Source organism: Hydra vulgaris, chromosome 07 (assembly GCF_038396675.1).
Source record: "Hydra vulgaris chromosome 07, alternate assembly HydraT2T_AEP".
Lineage (NCBI taxonomy): Eukaryota > Metazoa > Cnidaria > Hydrozoa > Anthoathecata > Hydridae > Hydra > Hydra vulgaris.
The window spans coordinates 34,648,028-34,662,617 of record NC_088926.1 but is presented as its reverse complement, the minus strand read 5'-3'; the positions used below and the strand labels follow the sequence as shown (position 1 = coordinate 34,662,617).

Below are 14,590 nucleotides of genomic sequence, written 5' to 3'. Positions count from 1 at the left end.
TAAACAATATTGTTCAAATAGTCGCCATATAATTGTTATTTAGTTATTATAGTCATAATGGCGCTATTTACTGGTTATAGCTATTGTAGTATTGTAATGTTGTTTTATATGCCGATTCGGTTTTCTTCCGATTAAATGTGTTCTACATTTTCCTTAAAACAGCAGGTGTCATTCATTTGTGATATATGTTGAAAAGGGGTTAACATTATTGGTCAATACTATATCGAAAAAGTATTCAAAACCTGTTATACTCAAAATAAATCAAAAGGTTGTAACAGTAATACAAAGTTTATTATTTATCAATTTGAAAAAAATTTAAATTGATACTTAAATTACTAACATTCTTATATCACACAAATAAAATTTTATTTTGCTGTAGAATAGTCTTAATCCAAAAAATAAATAGTGGAATAAATAAAAATATTTTAATCTTGCATAATCTTGTTTTGTATAGTTAAGAATTACTTTATAATAATGAACATAAAGTAATTCTAAACTATACAAAACAAGATTACGCAAGATTAAAATATATTATACATAAAAAGCATGATGTCAGTAAAACAAGAATAATATATAAGTAGTAAATTAAAAGGTCCAGTACTCCATATGAGCTATCCAACAAACTGTTTGCAGAGTAATTGAGACAATATTTTGCCATGGGAGCAGTGTTTAAGTAAAATTTAACCTATAAATTACATATAAATTATAAACCAATTTTTGTATAAAAATTTTCTTGCTATTTAAAACTTAATAACATTCTCTTAAAAATTCTATTTATTTTGCTCTCATGCGTTTATAATTTGGTATCTATTTATTAATATTAAGCTTTGTTCATCACATGCGCTGTAATCCACTTTACTCATATATTCTGTAAACATAGCACCCTTGAAGCTACGCATACATGACAATGCATGCCATAAGCATGGTGCAACTTTAAAATAATTTACATACTGCAGGGCTTGCCATACACAGCATACACTAGTATGTTATGCATTAACTAATTAGGAGTTATGCAAATGTTGGTAAAACAATAAGTAATTGCATTGAATTAAATGTTATTTTTTATAAAATGATGATTAAAAAATACCAATGTTTATAACCTTATAACTACCACTTAATAACAATTTTTAATGAAAATCAAACAAAATGTTTTGCAATTTGTAAATTAAAGTGATGAAAAAACTTTACAAATGTTTTAAATACAAAACATATGACACTAAATATTTTAAGATATTTGTTATAACTTGAAATTGCAGTTTAAATTTTTTTTTAGCTATTAAGTCAATAAAATGTTTTTAAGACAATAAACAAAATTAAAATTCAAAAAAAAATTAAATTTCTCAAATGACAAATTACTCCCATTGATTTCTTTTAAGTCAATATTATGAAATCTTCTACTGTTAGACTAAACCTTAAGAGACTGAACTTTGCATAGAACATGAATCAGGGGTACCCAACAAAGATCATCTCTGCATGGCCATGTGAATTTCCTACATAAAGGAGACTATTTCATAAATTTTATATGAAGATCTTGATGCTCTTCTGAAATACTAAGAATAATTCCTAAATACCATTGAGCATGATAAATGCAGGCTACATATGTTCCTGGAGTATAACTTGAAATTTCATTAATGTAAACTCTTCAGGTAGAAATATCCACACTAGTGGATATTTCATCAAATGAAACTCTACTTATTTATATTAAAGTAAGTGACATTGGTCTAACTTACTGTATGTGTATTAAGGTAAGTGACATTGGTTTGAAACTGTGGTGATCTCGTGTCCCAGGTATTTTAGAAGAATGGTATTTCTGTTCCAAATTGAAGTTTGTAATATGCGTTTATAGAAACTTTATCAACAAAAATAAATAATATTCTTTTGACATGTTGAACACACCAGCTGTACATTTTGCTTGATATATCAATAGGATCCTTAAGTGACGGTAGATTAGCTCATGCAACTAGACGTTTTACAAACTCTATTTTCATTGATGCAAATCATTAGTTTCAATGAGTTTATGTAATCAGCAATTCCAGGAATTTTCTGTACATGAAACTTTACATTGTGGTGGTTCTGACAAGCACAAACTGCATGCAGACCAGAAATACCACTCACAGGAATGCACCACTTGGGTTTTAGCTCACAAAATTTTGAAAATCAAATTTTAAGATAATTATATATTTTTTTTAACTCAATATGAAGTCCTTTCATATTGAATAAAAGAAGTTTTTTTTAAATATGTTGCTTTAGATATGTTGCATCTAATTTTTAACATTCGATAATATTTCACTTTGTTTTCCTAATTTTTCTTGTATTACAATTTTTTTTGAAGTCAAAAAATACTGAGTCATGGCCGATGACACGGGTTTCGAAGTGAAGGGGCACAGGGTCTATTTCTTAAAAAGTCTTCTATATGTAGAATTTTCTCTAAAAAAAAAAAAAAGTCCTTTAGAAAAAAAGTGGGGGCCTGGCATTGTCAGCCCTGTGATTTTTTTTTATTGACCAACTGTCTGTGTGAGTGTAAGAAGTGTAATTTTTTGAAATTTTGACTTGAGTCATAACGTCGAAATTTTTTTTTTTTTTTTCATATGTTTGTTTGAAGCGGATTCAATTTCACCAGATGCAGCTATTTCCACACATAAACACATTGGCATCAGCCTTTTGTGTAAAAGCTCATCAGTTTTACGCTTTTCATAAACAACTCTATCTTTTTTGAAACAAGTTTGAGAGGTGAGCATTTTTTATTAGTTTACAAATTTCCTATTCCTATATTTAAAATATTTGTTTTTAAATCCAGGAAAAATTCTACAACACAAAATAAAATCCTGGGGACGTTTAGGTTGCTTGCCGATAAAATGTTCTTTAAGAATGTAACAAACATAGCTAAACTAGAAGGCAAAAGTTAAATTTCAAACAGAGGTTCAAAACTTTCGAAAACTCTGATATTTATATAACCATGGAGCTAGACAAAAAATAAACATGTGACTCCGACTTTGCAAATTATTCATTGATATTTTTAGTAAATTTTTTTTCAAACAGATAAGAAAAAATTGCATCCTAACTAATTATCTTTCTTTGAGCAATATGTTAGGATGCAAAACAATTGAATGAAAAAAAAGTTCTTAAATCTTTCAAGTAGTAATTTATGTAGATTTGTTATTACAGTTTTGTTTTCCTTCTTTTACTTTACTGATTATTTGTTCTGTCTGTTCTATTGTAAAGTAAATTGCTTCTACTGGAGCATGTAGAAGTTTTAAAAACTCTAAAATACTTTTCTTTTTTGAATTATTTTTTTTCTCCATTGTTTTGTTTCTTTATGTTTATTTTAATGGATTAATTTTTTAAAAGGGGTTATGTACTTGGCCGGCAGGTAATTGAAGTACGTGTTTGTGCATGCCCTGGTCGTGATAGAACCAATGAGGAATTTGGTTCACCAAACTATATTTTAACAAAAAGTTGTAAAAGTAGAAGAAATAGCGAGAAAAAAAGAAAAAGCTCTAGTAATGATAACAACCAAGATTATACCATCACTGTAAGTAGTGAATTTATTAAATTACTTTTTGTTACATATTATTGAATAATATTGTTTTGCAAACATGTATACCAGCGCTTAAAAAAACTAGCAGTAAACAGTCATTAATTTATTTAAAATGGTATTTTGACTATACTAGTGTGATTGTGTAATATAATATATATATTAGGGTAGGTTAAAAACAAAATTTTCCGAAAATTTCACTCGTTTGCAAAGAAACACGGTTCTTTACACATAAGAATATAAATTATATAAAAACATTATTGAGTGCTGCAGAATTTGATTTGATTGTTTTCATTTTAAACCTAAAACATGTCAAAATTGAAATTTTGTAGAATAGACTTATCACTTTGTGGAACAATAATAGTTTTTATTTCTATAAAAAATATTTGTTAAAAACAATATTTTTTCATTAAAATATGTAACTATCTTCTAATGCAGGCTATTTTATCCTATAAAAAAAGTGTTATAAAAGCAGTTATTTGTACTGCGCTAAATCAGCAAATAACCGCTTCTTATTTATTTTGCCAACAATTTTTCTGTGATTTTCGGTCACATTAAAAACATCGTTTCGTACAGGTTCATCCTAAAGAATAGAAATATTTCAATAATTAAAAACATTATTTTAATCTGTTTTAAATGTTTTGTTTTGTTTGTGTTGATTTTTTTTCTAAATTGTTAGTTTTCTGGTATACCTTTGTAAGTATTTGAAGGTAATCAGAACACAACTTGGTTCCTCTCTCAGCCGCGTCGTTTACCTTTAAAGTTTTGACAAATAGCTTCATCTTCAAATATTTAGTATTCTCCTCCCATTCCAATGAAGGAGTTTTGAGCCATTTTCCATCATCTTTTAAGTTGTGAAAAATTAGCCAAGATTTTTTCCCAATATAAGAAAATATTCCAGAATTTTAATTAATGGAAGAGTTGGTTTACTGCAATTGATACCAAGTGGTTTTCCATAATCTAACATTTTTTTTGCATTTCTTTCTTTATCATTTAGAGAAAGTTTATTTGAAAATAAACTTAATACAGACACCTGTTTGGTTAGATACCAAAAGTGTCCATTTAAAACTTGTTGGGCTTTTCTTAGCGACCACACAAAAGTTTGGTATACTTTTAAGAGTTTCTAGGTCGTTAAATAACTCTATATCATTAATTGGTGCATCGCTAGCTTTTGATGCTTCTAACCAAGCTTTAATGCAAATAACTGAGCTGAATATCAAAAATATTTTTAAGTTGTTTAAATAAGATTCCATTAATTCATCTTTAAAGATTAACATCTTTGGTGCGTTCATTGTAAATGCGCCATCATCTGACATGATGACTAGCACCACATTTTTTCCATTTCTTGAGTTCCTCTCCACCCAATAAAAAAATTGCTAATTCTGCAGCTTCCTCATAATTGTCTCGTGCATGATGCTAAGATTGTAAAACTTTCTCTAAAAAATTGCGAGTTTCGTTTGCTTTCTTTTTTTAAGAAAGGGTTTTCAAGGGTCCTATTAGAAATTTTGAGAGGAATTTTTTCAGAGTTAAGCCATTCCATTTTAAAAATTTTAAATTCTATATTATCATCAGATGTTTTCTCCTTTTGAAATAAAGCATTCCAAAATGACCCAAAGTATCAGTTTTAAAACATGATGGCGACATGCAAGTCAGAGAAGTGTTTTCATAGATTTGGTTTCCTCAAGAAGAGTTGCCACTCCATTTCTCACTCCAGTATTACAAGCCATTGTATCAAAAACTTAGGCAACAATATTTTTTTTAAGATCCCATTCTTCTAAATTGTATATAATTCCTCTCCAGATAGAAATTCCTGTACCAGACTGAATAGGTTTAATAGATAAAATTTTACCTTCCAGGCAATTTGGAAAACTACTTACTAAAACAGTTAAATAGTCGAACTTTTTACCAGATATTTGTTTACTTAAAATTAAAAAATAAGACAAAAGCAACAAAACAAAAAAATTTTCACTGATTACTTTTGGAATCTTTCATTATATTTTTGTAGATTCTATTGGTTTATTAGAAAAAATGTTAAAATAAACTTGAGGTAAGCAAAGGAGCCTTTTTACGAAGTCCTGTTAGAAAAGTAAAAAAGCGGATAGACATTGCATTAGTTGTTTGAATGTGCAAATCAACAAATAAAAACTTTTCATCAAGATTTTTGTGGTCTAATTTTTTTAACATTGTCTTTCCAATTTGGAAAACTGATATCAAAAATATCATCCATTATTTTTTTGAAATCTTAATCAAGTAAATCTTTCTTTTGAAAATTTTTTGCACATAGACTTTACAAGCTTTCTCCATTTATCATGAAGGTTTAGAATACTTTCAGCAATGTATTTTACCTGCTTGCAAGGAATATTAGCTTTATCCCAAAATACTTTAACATTTTTTATTGTTAATTTAGCAGCTAACTTTAATTTTGAAATATCACTTTTAATATTTAATTCTTTTTTATATTTGGAAAAAACTTGAAACGAATTGTTCATCGTTTTTAAGTAATACCTTAACAAACAAAAGCAGAAATTCAATTAAAGCACATTATTTTCATATATAAAAAAAAGTGTGTAATACACCAATTAAAATTTAAAAAATATATAAACCTAAAAAATTTATAGACATTGCGAGTAGTAGGCAGAGAACTAGTATTAATATCTTCAAGCGGTATCCAACTAACCAAATTTTATTGATAATTTCAATGCTTATGTGTATTTCTTTTTTATTGACTCAGATTTTTTTTTTCGATTTACATTTCTTTTGTATAAGAGATGCCATTTTTAAAATGAATTAAGACTTTTATGAGTAATAGAAAAATAATAACAATTAAAACATGATTTTTTTATTTTAAAACAAATGCAAAAGTAGCTGTAGAATAGTTCATTTTTTATAACAATACTTCAATTAGTATTATATTATAAATTTATTCAGTAACGACTATTTAAAAATGGTAAACTTTCATACAAAAAAAAGTTAATATTATTATGCATTATTGTTATTTTAAATAGCCTTTATATCTAGTTTATACAACTTGTTAAAATACAAGCTATGATAAGCATATTGTGTAATATAAAGTCTTATTCAGTATTTTAAGGATGTTTTTTTGAGAATAAAAAGTGATTGTATTGCAAAACAATCTTTAAGTGTGGGAAAATTAAAAAAGATGCATAAATTTTGTTTGTTTATATAAAAAACAATTAAAATACACCATCGTTCATAAGTATTTAACCAAATAAATTAAAAAGCGGAACAAATGTAATGGAAGTTTTGTGTTTATGTTATTCAAATAATTCAAATGAAACTTGGCAGAACTAAGAGATATGCTGCGTAAAAAATATATAAATAATAAAAATATTCAAAACATATAGTAAAAATAATATATAAATGAGTAATAATAAATAAGTGAAAAAAAAAACAAATAAGTTATTATTTAGCCAAAATCAAGGAGAATACAATAATGGTATACTTTGTAGTAGTATTCATTTTCTTTTATTGGGAAATACTGCACAAAATGGAATGCACGTAACTTAAAAAGGATTTTGTTTAGACCTTAAGATAAGTGATTTTTAAGTTGCGTGCTAGAAAAAAAGAAACTAGAAAAAAAATTAAAATAAATAAAAATAATAACAATAAAAAAGCATTCATAAAGTGAATAGAAAGTTCTTATATATATATATATATTTATATATATATAAATATATATATATATATATATATATATGTATAATATAAATATATATAAGAATATATATATAAGAATATATATATATATATATATATATATATATATATATATATATATATATATATATATGTATATATATATATATATATATATATATATATATATGTATGTATATATATATATATATATATATAAGAATATATATATATATATATATATATATATATATATAAGAATATATATATATATATATATATATATATATATATATATATATATATATATAAGAATATATATATATATATATATATATATATATATATATATATATATATATATATAAGAATATATATATATATATATATAAGAATATATATATATATATATATATATATATATATATATATGTATATATATATATATATATATATATATATATATATATATATATATATATATATATATATATATATATATATATATATATATATATATATATATATATATGGTCTCCATCAGAGGTCAGTAATGAAGGATAGTCCTTAAAGACATTTCGAGTGGTAATAAATTGCGTTTTTTTCTTATTTCATTTTTTTGGGTCAAAAAAACATGTTTTTTAGTTGTTTTTTTTTTTGCATAAATTTTGTAATAGTTTCCTTTTATTCCAGTATACTTTTAGTAAATGATCATTAAAATTAAAATTACATATATAATTAGTATACTACTGTGATCAAAAAGTAAGGTGAATTTTTAATTTAAACTTCCCACCTTATTCGAATCGTCCAATCTTTTTTATTTTTCAGTTGGTAGGAATGTCATTAACATTTGCGCCAAATTACATGTCAAACTCATAATTATTTTTTTTTGTTTACGCTTGTTTCTGAAGTACCAAAAGTGCATTCGGCGATTTTCACGATGTCTAATTTTGTTGAGCAAAGAAGTGCTATTAAATTTTGTTTGCGGAATGATATTTCTGCTGCTGAAATGTATCAAATGTTGCAAAAGGCCTTCGGTGAAGAGACTATGTCTCAAAAAAATGTTTACAAGTGGTACAAAGACTTCAAAGAAGGCCGAGAACGTGTTGATGACTTGGAACACTCCGGACGACCATCGACTTCGATTGATGATCGCCACATCAACAAAATCAAAGAACTGGTGCTTGCAAATCGTCGGTTAACCATTCGAAATCTTGTTGACATGGTTGGAATATCATTTGGGTCGGTGCAAGCGATTTTGAAGGATCATTTGGGCCTCATCAGACTCAAATCACGTTTAGTGCCGAAATTTCTCAATTTCTTTGAAAAAGAGCGTCGCGTTAAAACGTGTGAAGCAATGCTTTCTGACTATCAAGACGTCTACAAACAAATTATTACTGGCGATGAGACTTGGGTCTACGCATACGACCCTGAAACAACCGACCAATCGAGTGAATACCGTGAAAAAGGCAAGCCGAGACCGAAGCAACCACGTCAAAGTCGCTCAAAAATCAAGGTCATGTTGACTGTTTTCTTTGATTATTGTGGTGTCGTGCACTACGAATTCCTTCCAACTGGCCAAACTGTCAACAAGGAATATTATTTAAGCGTTATGCGACGTTTGCGTGAAGCTATTCGTAAAAAGAGACCGGAATTATGGGCCAATAACTCTTGGATTTTGCACCACGATAATGCGCCTTTGCACACAGCACTGGTTCTTCGTGAGTTTTTCGCCAAAAACTCTACCCATGTTGCTCCACAACCACCGTATTCGCCCGACTTAGCGCCGTGTGACTTCTGGCTGTTCCCAAAGCTCAAGAGACCACTCCGGGGAAATCGTTTTGAGTCCATTGAAGAGATCCAACGTGAATCGGCACGCGCATTGAAGGCTATCCTTACCGAGGACTTTGACAAAACGTTGGCAAAAGTGCATTGGGGCCGGGGGGGATTATTTTGAGGGGGACGATACAGATTTGGAAGAATAAATAAAGATTTTTCATTTTATAAAAAAATTCACCTTACTTTTTGATCACAGTAGTATAATACTATGCCATATTAATATCAGACATCAAGTGCTCAAAGAAATAAGCAAACTATCAAGGTTATTTAATTCTTTAAGCAATTGTATATTGTGTAGTAATTTAGTCTTACATTGTTTGTTATATTTGTCAGAAAAATACATATCACTAGTAGGCTTTTATAAAAAAAGCCCTATACTGTACTTTATTTTAAGGAAAATTGAAAAATTTTGAATTATAATTTACTGTGCTTCCCTGACCACCTTCATCTGATGATTTGTAATTTATTTTTTCATAATTTATTTTTTTATCTGGGTTTTGTTTTTCAAGGTCAATTTTTAGACATAATGTTATGGCAAAAGGAACATTTAACTTTTTCCATTTTGCTAATTTAAATAAAAGGTTTAAATAAATGGCAACTAAGGTTTTATTTCTGCCCCCTGTATGTAGAGCTAAATCACAATTGATTATCAACAAGAAGAACACTAAGAAATCACTCAATAATTTAAAGATATCCTTTCTCCCTTTATAAATATGTATGTATATATAGAAATTATGGTGCCTATATCTCCTTTAGATAGAAAACCAAAACTCAGTGTTTTTAATGTGCTGTGGTTACCTTTTGTGTTAATTCTTTTTTAGATTTTATTGCAAAAAAACTTCAGTTTTTTATATCAAAAATAAAAAACATGAACTTCTATAAGTTTTTTGATACCTTTTTTGGATTTATATAAAATTTCCTTTCATTTGAGTACTAAGTTGATCTATTTTCAAATTAATTTTTTTTAAGACAATGTTATTAATAGAAAATGGGCTTGAGCATGTATAGAATATTGGACAATTGACCTTAAATTTTTATTTAAATGGGGTTAAATTAAATTAAATTAGGACCTTAAATTAGACTTAAATTAATCGCAAAAGATAAATACAACGCATGAAAAACACTGAGTTGTGATTTTTTATTTAAAGGAGGTTAAAGGTTTAATGCTGGTCTACTCCAAAAGTTGCTTCATATGGTCTATCTGGGAAAGTTTTTTAGATTTATAAAATCATTTCTTTTCTAACTGTTTTACTAAAGTCATCCTCAAAGGCCAATACTCTTCTTCATTTCTAGTAACTTATGGGGTACCTCAAGGTTCTATCCTTGATCCTGTTTTATTTCTTATTTACATTATTAATCTTTCCAACAACCATAAAGAGTTGCTATTTTTACTGATGACTCAACTTTATATTTCTGTCTTGACAAAAAGTCTTCTTTTTTTTATTGCTTAGAACAGGCAGCCAATCTTGAATCTGATATCACTTCTGTAACAGATTGGGGCTCGCAGTGGCTTGTAAATTTTAACGAAACTTTTTTCTAAACTTTATTTTAAACTTATTTACTGCAATCAACTATCGCAATACTTTCGACATTCCTATATTAATGAATGGCAACCCTCTCACTGAGGCCTCTTCTTTACGTCTTCTTGGATTATTGTTTACTACTGATCTTTCATGGAAACAATATATACAATTGATTGCTAAATTAGCATTTGTTAATGTTGCTTTTCTTCATCGTGCTTGCCATTTTCTCTCTCTTGATTTCATTCTGTACCTCTACAAATCTCTTAATAGTCCCTGTATGGAATACTGTTGTTATATTTGGGCTGGTTTTTCTAATGATGCTCTTTCTTATCTAGACAAGGTCCAAAAATGCATTGGACCCGCTCTATCTGCTAACCTTGAGTCTATTTTCAATTATCATAAAGTTGCATTGCTTTCTCTTTTCTACATATCATGGTCGCTGCTCAAAGGAGCTATTATCTCTAGTTTCATCAACTAAAACTCATTCTTGCTTGACTCAATATTCAGCTAAGTCTCATTCGTTTACTGTATTTGTCCATGCATGCTCTAAAAACTTTTGTCTATTTTTTTCCCCTGCATTTCAACCTTTTAGAACTCTCTCCCATCTTCATGTTTTTCTGACTCATACAACCTACAACTCTTAAAGTCTTCTGTCAACCGTTTCAACTCCTTTTTTTTTTTTACTAAAATTAATAGTGGTTGCTTGCAGCCTTGTTGGGAGTGAATCAGAATGAATATATATATATATATATATATATATATATATATATATATATATTCATTCTGATTCACTCCCAACAAGGGAGTGAATCAGAATTAATTTTTTTTTGCTGAGCTAATGCAATAGTCTGCAAGTCGGCAATAACCTCTAAAAGATTGAGGTTGGCAACTTAAATTGCTTGATTAGATGAGCACTCTGATGTCACATTGAAATAGCCTGCTGCTGGGGGCTTCAGTACATACATCAACTGACAAATAGCCTGACTCGCAGCAGAATGCTGCCTCATCTACTGAGGATTTGGGATGGGGCAGCAATCTTTTGTTTCATTATTCTTTGTTTTTTTCTGAAAACGCTGTATGCTATAAAGATAAGCAAAACTTATCTTAGTATCCTATAGAAGATATATATATATATATACATACATATACATATTTATATACATATATATATATATATATATATATATATATATATATATATATATATATATATATATATATATATATATATATATGTGTGTGTGTATATATATATATATGTATATATATATATATATATATACATATATATATATATATATATATATATATATATATATATATATATATATATATATATATATATATATATATTTGTATTTATACAGGACTGCTCCAACTGTATTAACCTTTAAGCGTGTCAAAAAAAAGAACTTCTTTAAATTTCAGTTTTAATTGGATTAGCCCGTCACTAGCCAGGAAGATATTTAAGTCAGAGTTCTAGATTTTACTAGGCTACATGTTATCAGTAGGAACATTATTGTGATAGTTCTAACTTTTTTTTTATTTCATTTTTGGCTTTTCGCAATACCTAGTGTGAGCTTACTAAAATAAATGTATGCTTAAATATGACCTATATCTATTTAATATTAAAATATTGAGATTGACACAAATAGTAAAACAGATGTCACAAAGCAAATTTGGCTGTTTATTCACAACTTGCTAATGGTGTGTTTGTAACATTGCAAACTCTGTTTTTTTTGATCAGCTAATTTAATTTATATATTATTTAATAATTATATTCATCATGTAGAGGTTGTGTATTTTCTATGATAAATCTTTTATTTAGACAAGTAATCCTGTATTTTATCAAATACTGAGACAAATACTAGTCACCCTGGAAACGCAACTCCCTCAAGCTGAACTGGTTTTGGAAAGCAGCACATCGTTAGTAATCTTTATATTTTTATTTACTTTTAAAGCAAATGAATTTTTTATCTTTTTTTCGTATATGATTTATGGAAAATTAGGAAAGCTTTTTGAAAGAAAAACTAGGGGATGGGAGTTTTTCATGCCTCTACTATTTAATAATTTTTTGTTAAAGTACCATCTATGTTTAACATTATTCCATTCATTTAGTTATATAAAATATTGTAATAAAAAAATGTTTTATTTCTGTTTTATTTTTGTATAATAAGGTAATTGTAAAGTAATATTCTTGTAAATTAATTAATATATATGAACCCTTTTGCTCTTAACTTTTTCATTTGATTATAGGTAATATAAGTTATTAAATGTTAAAAGTTAGTTTCACATAACTGCTTCGAATAAATTTTTAAAATGCTACTGTTACACAATGCTAATAAAAACAAGTTTGTTACCAGTGTTACACTGGTTATCAGTACCAGGGTTAGTTAAAACCCCTTACTTTTCCATTCCCTGCTTGGGCATGGTTTTAAGGGTATTAGCATTAAGAATACATACATGTTTTAACAAATTTTGTTGTTTAGACCCATATCTTCAGTATCAAGTCCTGATAATGTTTCATAAAATCTCTAGGAAACAGAAAAAGTTGACGATGCTGTGATGCGTATTTCTTGTTCTTCTCGTCTAATTTTAAAAGCTAGAATAGTTTATTTGATCAATATACTGTTGAATGTATTCAGCCGTTCAAAAGAAAGTCTACTATGCAAGTTAGATTTGTTTTTCATCTGATAATGTACATTTAGAGTACTTCTACGTTTTGTAACCGTATTCATAACTCAATTTCGACTATTAATTGATTAATGTTTGAAATTAACTTTGAGTTTTATTATATTGAAAGTTATTACAAGTGTTTTCTTTTTCCATTCGTAACTACAACGTTCAATTAATAGTCACTGGTTTTTGTATTTTTATTTTGTTTTTTGAATTATTAATCTGGACCTAGATTATGTTTGTATATTAGGTTCATTTGGATTTGTTTAGTTTTTGCTTGTTTTTGGCCGATTTGAGTTTAAATGTGGACGTTGACGTGTAAAATATTAAATCTTTCCTATTTATATAAGACTACATCTTTTTCAAACTTTAAATATGCAGTTCTAAAATATGAATTATTTCTGTAGAAAATATTTTGTCCGATTGATCTTACCTCCAGGTGACGATATTCTTGACAATGTCTCTTGATGTTTAATTAATTATGATCTGTTTGTTTCTTTGTTATATAAATCTCTATGGATATAAAATAAAGTTTTTACTATTTTTATCAATATTTTACATTTTTTATTGAAATAAAAGATTTAATGTGTGTGTAAATAAAAGAAAAATAGAAGCATAAAATTTGTTTTAGAATTTTATATGAAAATTGCAAGTGTAATAATTTTTCTTTTTATAAAAGAACATATAAATTATTTTTGAGCATTTTATAAGGTTTATTATTTTTGTAAAATAAATATTTATATTTGTAGGTGTATTGAAAAATTACTTAATTGTTCAAAAATTCTGTTTTCTGAGTGCGAAGAAAAAAGTTGTTTTTTAATAATTAATATTTTTAATAATTATATATATATATATATATATATATATATATATATATATATATATATATATATATATATATATATATATATATATATATATATATAATAACACTTGCATTTATTTTTGAAAAAAAAAATAAACCATAGCTATATTTTGCATATTTTTAGTAAAACGCCTTATATTTTACGTTTTGACAGATTTTGAAAGTTCCTCAAAAAATGCACATGCACCAATGATTTCAAGTTTTTTTGCGTCATTTTTTTTCGGTGATCTAATTTTGTGTTCACACTATATCTTTATAAATGGTATCTTTGCAAAACAAATTTATTTTCAATAACAGTGCAATCAATTAAGTCAAATTATGGTCAAAAGTATAGTAGGGTTGTCTGTTTGTATTAATCAAATCATAAATGGTTTCATAGTTAAGCTATCTTTGGTTAATAATTATTTATTCCTTAAGTGTTCCAATTAAGGCAACTCTTTTCTAATTATTTTTATAAAGTTGAATTACGCTTTAATTAGTATGTTTGTTTGGCGA

At 27.0% G+C, this 14,590-nt stretch overlaps 1 protein-coding gene across 4 annotated transcripts in view; it reads left to right on the top strand.

Moving 5' to 3' along the window:
- LOC101235318 (cellular tumor antigen p53) overlaps positions 1–14,050 on the top strand; it is a 32,836-nt gene extending 18,786 nt beyond the window's left edge. For 2 of the 4 annotated variants that reach the window (XM_065801704.1, XM_065801705.1), the window contains 3 exons: positions 3,349–3,532; positions 12,383–12,480; positions 13,093–14,050. In XM_065801704.1, coding sequence (XP_065657776.1) covers positions 3,349–3,532; positions 12,383–12,480; positions 13,093–13,120 — 310 coding nt within the window. In that variant the 3' untranslated portion in view covers positions 13,121–14,050. Of the gene's footprint in view, positions 1–3,348; positions 3,533–12,382; positions 12,481–13,043 lie in introns of all 4 variants that reach the window. The other 2 variants (XM_065801703.1, XM_065801706.1) reach the window with 1 other exon arrangement.
- The last annotated feature ends 540 nt before the right edge of the window (positions 14,051–14,590 follow it).